The sequence below is a fragment of the Sarcophilus harrisii genome, chromosome 2, assembly GCF_902635505.1.
Source record: "Sarcophilus harrisii chromosome 2, mSarHar1.11, whole genome shotgun sequence".
NCBI lineage: Eukaryota > Metazoa > Chordata > Mammalia > Dasyuromorphia > Dasyuridae > Sarcophilus > Sarcophilus harrisii.
In genome coordinates, this window is record NC_045427.1 from 453,161,466 (window position 1) to 453,171,210 (window position 9,745).

Below are 9,745 nucleotides of genomic sequence, written 5' to 3' on the forward strand. Positions count from 1 at the left end.
ACTCTGGGAGATACAGAAGCCCCCTCTCAGAGGCGGAGTCACATTCATTCCATTTTCCACCTTTGTGCTGGCTGGAGGCTGAAGGACAAACCTTTGCATTTAGGGACATTTGGAGAAATCTCTTAGAAACAAGGAGAGAGATAGGTCTCTATTAAAGCTAACTGGGCCCAAGGAAAGAGACAAGACTTGGAAGGAGAAAATAAAGGTTTGGATTTTATCAGCTGGCCGTATTTGAAGTAATTATTACTTTGAACTGAAACTAAGGCTGCCTCCAGAGAACCTCCCCCAAGAAACCTGCTCCCAGAAAGAACCATTATATTATAAAAAAGAAGAGAACACTACACATAGGGAATATTGTCCTTATCCTGGGGATATAACAATTGATTAAGTGAATTTCCTACTTTTTTTTCCTTTTCTCCAAATTTGCCCACAAGCAGTATCAGTGCACTAATCAATGAACCTTCTTTGATCATACACTGTTGTAGTCTCTAGGGATATAATAGTAAAGGAGGACATGGACTCCAAGTTCTTTCATTTGATTAAAAGTTTAATTATATATAAAAACTGCATGTAGTCCTTTTGCCTTCTTCCTTTCCTAATGAAGAAGAACAACAGCACGAAAAGAAAGTAAAAGACATCCGTATAAGAAACATGCATAGTAAAGAAAAAGCAGATTCTCTCAGTGTTGGGTAAAAATGAAGTCTCAACCTTTATTTTGAGTCTGTCTCTACATCAGGAGGTTGGTGGCTTTCTACATCTTCAGTTTTCTGGAATTGATTTGTGTTTTCCTTATTCTAGAGTCTTTCAGATTTGTTTTCTTGATAATGTTATTGTCATTCTTTAAATTGTTCTACTGGTTCTGTTCAATTTACTTTGCATCAGTTCAAGAGGCATTACCCTCTTTTTTGCTATAATACTGTCTATTTCATCACTTCTTATGGCAAAGCAATATTAAACTACTTTAATGTATCCTAATTTGTTTCATAATTCTTCAGTATGTAGGCATCCTTACAATTTCCAGTTTTGTGGAAAGCTTAGTGGTTACCAGGGAAGACAGCAAAGGTAGCTATCATGGTGAGACTCATCATCAAAGTACCCCAGCTCTTGGCTCATGTGGTCTAAATACTGTCTTTGGGGAAGATGGCAAAGTCCTAATGATGGTCTCTTTTTCTGACTCATGTCACTACGGCCAGCCAGACTCCAAAAGAAGAAAAAAAATTTTAGTTAGTAAGAATTTGCTTCATTTATAAGTGAAAAGATGTGCAGCCATGAGCAAGAATGGTTTAGAATATCAAGTTTTGCAAAATATAAAGAGAAAGGAAAATGAAAAGAAATATTCCTGAAATAGAGAGAAGCAGTGCCATTTATTTGCAGTTTGAAGATAGCTTCTCAAGAGACTTAGCTAAGCCAAGTTATGACAAGTTTTTAAAGAGGAAAATGGAAAGAAGACATCAAATAATACAATTTATTTTAATATATTATTAATATATTTATGTCTACACAGTATATATATGTATACATACACACATATATTTTATATCTTTTATAAACCATTTCATTGGAGTTAGCTGCAAAACCCTATGTCCCACCCCTAGCTTCTTGCCCCAGGGTCCCTGTGCTGAGGTCTGGGCTTGGCTGACTGTCCTCCTGCCCATTTGAAACAGACTTGTTCTGAAATTCTTCCAAGGTATTTTTTTCTGGAAATGTGTTGTACTCCAGATATTTGTGGGTTCTGTCAGTCCAAAACCAGGTTAGAGGCTTCATCTACTGTTGGTTTGAGTGAAGGTGAATAACCCTGGGTTTTGGTGTGTCTTCTTGTCCTCTGTGTTATAGGCCGACTCATCAGGACATTGATTTCCTCATCAGTCTGTAAGAATGGCACACTTGGTCATGGGGGCACAGAATCCATGTTCTTTTTCAGAGAAACATGATTGGGGGTATGACCCATCTCCCCTGAGTGCCCTGTCTAGGACTGGCTGCATCTTCCCTCATTCCTCCCAACTCATTGGTTGGGGCACAGTAGTTGGAATGCTATTGACTCCCAGTGCTTCTTATTTTCCTTCCTTCACTGGGGAACTTCTCTTCCTTTGAGGCTACTGCCATTCACAACTACCACCCACTGAAAATGCTGGTAAATTTTATTTACAAACTGCACCCCTAAATCACTCTGCTTCATTCTGTGATAAGTTTGATATCTGGCTTACAGTTTGGCTCTGCTCCCCAACTGTTGCCCCAACACAAGGGAACTTACATGTCCTTACTTAGGTTTCCTCTAATTCTTTATTCACTCACTTCATCCACTTCTCACCTTCTGTAAGGTGCTCCTCCATCCATATCAGCCTCACACTATGATGATCACATCCTCAGTTTTGCCATCTCCCACCAAGGAGCCCTTTTTGTTTCAGAATTCTGAAAACCTCCTATAAAACCATCATCCACTGGCTTTTGTCCTGTCCTTCTGTTTTCTCTTGTATAACCCCATTCTTCACCCTTACTATGACCCCCAATCCTTTAAGCCCCCAATTCTCTTCCAGGTTTTCTTCTTTGGGGACCTCCTCCATCACACTGGAAGTTTTTGAGGGCAGGGCATATCTTATTATCTCTTTGTATTCCCAGCTACTTTAGTGTGCTAAAAGCACACTGCCTGGCACATAATAGATGCTTGATAAAAGTTGATTGAATTAATGCATTTATCATTCACTTACCTTGTCCCCAAAAGCATTCATTTCCAGGTAGTAACTCTGCTTCCCCACCTTATACTGGTGATTGTGCTCCTCAATCAACTTCAGGTTTTGCTCCCATACTTTTCTCCTAAATGTGTCCTCCTCCTATGAGAAAATTGAGAACCAAAGGGGTAATGGTAATAGACACATGGCCATAAGTTCTGTGCCCTAGAGTTCTGAGTGCCCTACCACATTGCCATGATTTTCAAAGCATAGATATTTACCATGGGGAACATAAATTGCCTCTTCAAAAGCAAGTCAAAATTTAGTCACCTTCCATTTGCTTCTCTTTCCTTGCAATATACACTTCTATGATGTGCAATTAGCTACCTTAAGGCAGGAAGTACCTCAGGGCTTCATTTAATCCAATACATACCTAAATAGTCAGTCTTCTCTGAAATCATTTTCTTCCTTGCATGTCACTTGATCCATATAATATGTTCAAGTCACTTTGCAATAACATTTATTGCTAGGTCATTTCTCCTTATTAAGAAGATCTCAGATCTGCCCATTCCAAGCAGTTGTCTAAAGCTCATATTGTGGAGAAAAGCAACTAAGTGAAATAAGCTTTATTGCCTTCCTATAAGTACATGTTCTAGAAGTCACCCATGGCAGTCATGACTGTAATTCTTTTGACTTTCAGCTTCCAACTGACTTCAACTAAACAGCCTTTGTTAGTGTTTCAATTTTTCTTATTTTTGTAGTAGCCATCTTATGGGCAAATTTCTTTTTCCTCCAGGTGATTTCTCCTATTGGTTGCCAAAAACTGAACTCAGTGCTGCAAAGAGAGGTCTCAGTAGAGCAGAGTTCAGAGGAACTATCCCCTCACCCAGATCTTTGAGGTATGCAAAGATCCATGTATGACCTACAGGTTCTCCCAAAATACATGAACACTTACCTTAGTATAATTCCTTCCATGGGTGGACTTAAACAGTTCCCATTCAGTGTCCAGCTTTGTGTTTCTTGTTGGAAGACAATAAGAAAGTCCCAAGAAAAGGGAAACAAGACAAAGGGATAGTCTCATGGTGGCTACCTTTGCTGCTAACAGAGTGTTCAGAGACTCTTCTGACTGCTGGAGCCTATTTCAAAGACATTCAAAATTTGTGTTATACATACCTTGAAAATATATCAAAAACTCTTTCACTCTTCCCACTCCTGTCCAATATCTTTGGATAATTAGGTTAGAAGCAAGGAGAAAATTTCAATGTTTTATTCACTTGGAAGTCAAAGAAGTTGAGAGCAAATTTAGAGTGGACACTAGTTATGATGGATATTGAGGATATGATTGTAGTCGTTGCCTCTAAATGTGTGCTCACTTTTCCTCTGTTTCTTCATTCTTTTTTGCTCTTTAAGCTTATTATATTTGCCATATTCCTAGATGTTTACATATAATTTTTATAGACCTTTCTGTATACCATAATCTCTTTTTAGTAAACATTTTTCATTGAGTAGATATAATGGATGAGAACTAAAAGCTTAGAACCCTTTGAAATTATTTCCAAAATACTTGCATGATTTCTCCTGCTCTGCATTTTGGCCCATGTCCCCAGACATGAGCCCCACTGGAAAGACAAGATCCCAAACTTTCCTATAACTCACCTGTAGAAGAAGTTGCAGTCACAATGGAAAAGTGAGAATGGTTCTTCAACAGTGTTGAGAAGTCTGCTTTTCTCACATCCACCAAACTCTGAGTTTAGCTCCTTGTGTTTTTCCCATCCACTATTTATATGTGGTTTTTTTTCCCTAACCAGCCTGAAGGCTGCATATCCTATCTTAAGATCTCACTTTGCTCTTGGTTTAATACCTGAGGCATTAGGAAGAAGTTGGGGAAAAACTCAAACCTGCTTATCTTTGCTAAGCCTCAAGTCATTTTAGGTAAAATTACTGATTGATGTTTTATTGAGGGCAATTATGAAAATTCATAGGTGAATGGCCCAGGAAATCCAAAGAGAACCTGAGGTATAAGCTGTTCTTGGAATTCTGCTCATGGAGGGGACTTGAAGTGCTTCTGTCCCAGAAGTTTGCATGGTCAGCTAGGGACCTCATAAGCAGTGACTGCCATGGGTTCCCTCTTCTCCATTTACTCATTTCAGTGTATAACTGGGAATTACACTCCTTTCCTTTGTGACAGACAAGGTGTGGTAGCTTTTATCTTAGGGAAATTAGTAGACCAGGAATGGAATGGAAAGATCTGCTGATTTCAGAAGGGTCCCCATCCAGGGCAGCTATCAGTCAATTGGAGGTTCTTAGCCACTTTGAGTAATCTCTTTCATAAGAAAGATGCAATGTTATCCAGATATGAAACACGGTCTGTAGTAATTTCATTTCTTGCTTATACTAATGAGTTTCCCAAAATGCAATGCTTTCAGTTGTGAGAATGAGAAGCTGATGAAATGCTGAGCATCTACATACATGAATGCTCTTCAAAGGCAGTTGTTCAGAGCTGGAATAGGCCCCGTAGGGCCTGTGTTAGTTTCTTTTTAGACAGTTGTCCACAGGGAACACAATTACAGAATGTGGTTTCCCAACCATCCAGGTGGCGGGACTTGACATGTGGTATATATGATGCAGCGTCCCATTCAGTGAGGTGAAGGAAATTTGGGTCCTGATAAACGTTGCAAAATGAGGGTCGCTAGCAAGTTGAAGAGTAACCTCGCCATGTAGGAGATAACCTCTGCTTCATTCTATAAATACCCATCACAGGCTACCTCCTTGGAACAGTTCCATGTTGTTGTTTGATTCCCTCTGCTTTTACAGCAGTAAAGCCCCTTCTTTTGAGAATTGAGTCCAGCCTCCTGGTACTATTTATAGAACAAACAAACACACTTGGCATCTCTTTGGAAGGGCTGTCAAATATCCTTTGCATTTGAAAAGTCTTGTTGCACCACTTGTAATGGGAGAGGTTGAAAATATCAATCCAGTGTCAGTCAAGATATGGGGATAATGATACCCAAGTTGTAACGATTATGGGATTGTATTAACTTTCTGGGAGTAAGGCAGTGATGTCTTAGCTTAATCATTATTAGGCCAAGCCATGATCTCCCATCTCCCAGAAGTCTCTTGTATGACAAAGTTGCAGCAACATAGGAAGGGAGAGAGATGCTTCCAGAGAATTTTGCATCTAGCTTCTAAGAAAACTTACCTGAAAATGTCAGACAGCTTTTGGACAAAGTTCTGGGGGACAAGTTCACTTTCTGTATTCCAACCCTGCAAGAAAGTAGCAAGAATCTCACAGTCCCCAATCCTCTCTACCTACAGGAATTCATACCGTAGAGAAATGGTTCTGATCACTTACAATGAGCAGTTTTCTTTTCACCTGGGATAGTTTGACAGCTCCTCAGAAAGAGTGCTTGTGGACACAGTGGATAGAGCAGTGGTCCTGGGTCAGGTAGATCTGAGTTTTCATCTGGCCTCAGAAACACACTGTTTCTCTGATCCTGGGCAAGTCACTTAGTGATCAGTTGGTGAGCGAGAAGTATTGAGTTGGCCATGCCCTCTAGATTGTGGAAACCAAAGTTCAAAGTGTCCAGATAAGGTCATGGAGGAATCACATGGATAAAATTCCTACAAAAACATTTAAGAGATGAATTTTGGCAATCTTTCAGTACTAAAATTATGAAGATAGAACCAGCAATAGTTCTGCTGAGGAAGAACACCTATCTTTTAGAACACCTATATTTTAGAAGTCCAATGTAGGGTCAGCTAGATAGTATAATGGATAGAGTGCTGGCCCTGTCCTCAGGAGGACCTGAGTTCAAATCTAGCCTCAGACACTTAATATTTCCTAGCTATGTGACACTGGTCAAGTCATTTAACCCCACTTACCTCAGCAAAAATCAACAAAAAAGTCCAATGTGAATGCAAAGGAACTCTACAGCAAATTTGTACTTTCAAAAATGCATGCCTAAAATATTGAAGAAAAGGCAGATAATTGAAGAGAAATACAAGTGCCTACTGGTCTGTGAGATATGTGTTAGGAACCCTTTTTCAGAATACTAAAGATCATAAAAAATGGTCCAAAAAGATGGAGTCTCACAGCTTTATAATTGAAGAGAAATACAAGTGCCTACTGGTCTGTGAGATATTTATTGGGAACCCTCATTTCAGAATACTAAAGACAATAAAAATGGTCCAAAAGATGGAGTCTCACAGCTTTATGTGGATGTCCTTAATAATAAGGAATAGAAAGTAGAATAACTCAGCTCTTTTATTTTCCTTTTTTTTTAATTAATAAGAAAAAGAACTGTGACTGGACAGAACAGTGGGCCTCAAGATTCTGCTCTATGTATGAGGATCAGTGAAAAACTGGGTTTGTTCTCAAATGCCACAGAAGGGACAGAGACCCAAGGTACATGGGCTGGGGACTCGGTGGCATGGAATGAGAATGGAGAGGCCTTCCCATGACTATGGATTATTGTTGGGAGCATGTAAGTAGCATGGGCCCTGAGAAGTGCTGTGGGCCATTGCTTTGGGTCTCCTATGTACAGTGTTGTGGTTGGGGCTAAAGTCTGAATTGTGCACCCTGGGCTTTAGTTCAGTAATATATCCATATTACCTCAACAACAATTTTGGGTGTCTGGAGCTCATCTGAGGCTCACAAACCATCCAAAATTCTCAGGCCCCAAAGGTTAGACTCAAGTCTAGCTGGATTCTCTGGTTTAGCTGGAGACAGGAGGTGATTTTAGGCAATTATGACACACTTTGCAAGTACATTTTATTATGTTGTTTTGATGTTTGGGGCAGTCTATCATGACTTCCAGGTTCTCCTTTGCATTCTTACTTCCAGCTTCTGTTTATTGCCTCCTTAGAAACTTCTTATTCTAACTAGAAGTGTGAGGAGAATGTTCAAAGGGACTGAAAGAAAAATACAATTTTAATGTAGCTGTGATCTAACTGGAGTCGTTTTTAATGCAGGTCCCAATGGTCTGGCAGGAGTTTTGCCATTTCTTTCTTTACCTTATCATATATTGGATTATCTTTATTTTTTATCCTGGAGTTATAGAATTCAGGAAAGTGTGAAGCACCTGGTGAGGGACTCCCTCTACTAATTAAGTGTTATCTCAGCCACTTATATAGAGAGGGTAGCCTGAGGCACTTGTCTTTTCCTGTGGGCCTGGAAGGTCCACACAAACACATGTGTCAGAAGGAAGCCTTGATGCAAAGTTGCCCAGAGGAAACTTCTGTCTATTACATCATGCTGCTTCCTATAGACAATAGCTGTTAATCATGATATTTCTCAAGAGCACTAATCGTGCTAAAACTGATAGGAGGAAATATTCAAAGTTAATCTTATGTACGATGCTCATTATTTTAGTAAATTTTTAATGTGGATACAGTTGGAATGTATTTCAAGAAAGATGTAACATTTTTATATAGCTCAGAAGCACATGCTTACCTTTGTAAATTGGCCCTTTCTCATTTAGCTTTTTAGTACAGAGGCGGAAATGACATTTGTTTAGAAACCTAGAGGAAACTTAATGAAATGACATGAGAGTTGTAGCCATGCTTTTCTGATGGAATTGTTTTTTCAGAGTTCTAATTCTTTCCTAGTATTGCAATGAATTTGTAGGATCATGTGGGGCAAACCCTTTTATTCAGACATCAGTTTCTGCTTGTTCTACTCCCAGTTGCAGTTGCCTTCTTTGATCCCCAAGGAGATGATATGTTATGGCTTCTTTTCTGCTGAGGTAACTCAGGTTTTCCTTTAGCTTAGAGTTCCATCCATGATTTTTTAGTTTTGACTCCTTTACTGGTTAGGATATCTATTGTCATAAGATTTTATTCCATAGGGAATATTGTCATTATTCTGGGGATATAACAATTGATTAAGTGAATTTCCTATTTTTTTTTCCTTTTCTCCAAATCTGCCCACAAGCAGTATCAGTGAACTAATCAATGAACCTTCTTTGATCATACACTGTTTTAACCTCTAGGGAAACAAAGGTAAAGGAGGGCATGGCCTCAAAGATCTTTCATTTACTTAAAAGTTTAATTCTATCTAAAAACTGCATGTAGTCCCTTTACCTTCTTCCTCTCCCAATGAATAGGAACAACAGCACCAAAAGAAAAAAAGAAAAAGACATCCGTGTAAGAAACATGCATAGGCAAGTAAAGCAGATTCTCTCAGTGATGGGTAAAAATGAAGTCTCATCTTGTATTTTGAATCTATCCCCTCTGTATCAGGAGTTTGGTGACTTTCTACATCTTCGTTCTTCTGGAATTGATTTGTGTTTTCATCATTCTAGAGTCTTTCAAATTTGTTTTCTTGATAATGTTATTGTTATTCTTTAAATTGTTCTGCTGGTTCTGTTCAAATTACTTTGCATCAGTTCAAGAGGCATTACCCTCTTTTTTGTTATAATACTGTCTCTTTCATCACTTCATATGGTGAAGTAATATTAAACTATTTTAATGTATCCTTATAATTTCCAGTTTTGTGGAAAGCTTAGTGGCTACCAGGTAAGACAGTAAAGGCAGCTATCATGAGACTCACCATCATCACATGAACTGTTCGCTCATGTGGTCCAAATACTGTATTTGGGGAAGACTGCAAAGTACTAATCATAGTCCCTGTTTCTGGCTCATGTCAGTACTGCTAGACAGACTCCTAAAGAAGTAAAAAAAGGATTATATTTAGCAAGAATTTGCCTCATTTATAAGTGAAAAAAATGTGCAGCCATGGGCAAGAATGGTTTAGAATATCGAGTTTTGTAAAATATGAAGGGATAGGAGAAGGAAAAACCATCTTCCTGAAACAGAGGGAAGCATTGCTAGTTATTTGCATTTTGAATATAGCTTCTCAAGAGACTTAGCTAAGCCAAAATATAACATGTTTAAAAAGGAAAATGGAAAGAAGACATGAAATAATATAATTTAATATATATTAATAATATATTTATGTCTACACTATATATATATATATATATGTATTTATACATACATACATGTGTTTTATAACTTTTATAAGCCAGTTCATTGGAGTTAGCTGCAACACCCTATCTCCCACCCCCAGCTTCTTGCCC

The 9,745-nt window shown here is 38.6% G+C and overlaps 1 protein-coding gene across 1 annotated transcript in view; it reads right to left on the reverse strand.

The window, feature by feature from the left end:
• The window catches only part of LOC100913383 (cathepsin L1-like), a 74,360-nt gene extending 65,072 nt beyond the window's left edge, over nt 1–9,288 (reverse strand). The window contains exons 1-4 of the mRNA XM_031949329.1: nt 9,217–9,288; nt 5,866–5,975; nt 3,622–3,685; nt 2,706–2,828 (exon numbers count right to left, since the gene is read on the reverse strand). Coding sequence (XP_031805189.1) covers nt 2,706–2,828; nt 3,622–3,685; nt 5,866–5,975; nt 9,217–9,288 — 369 coding nt within the window. The remainder of the gene's footprint in view (nt 1–2,705; nt 2,829–3,621; nt 3,686–5,865; nt 5,976–9,216) is intronic.
• Between the last annotated feature and the right edge of the window lie 457 nt (nt 9,289–9,745).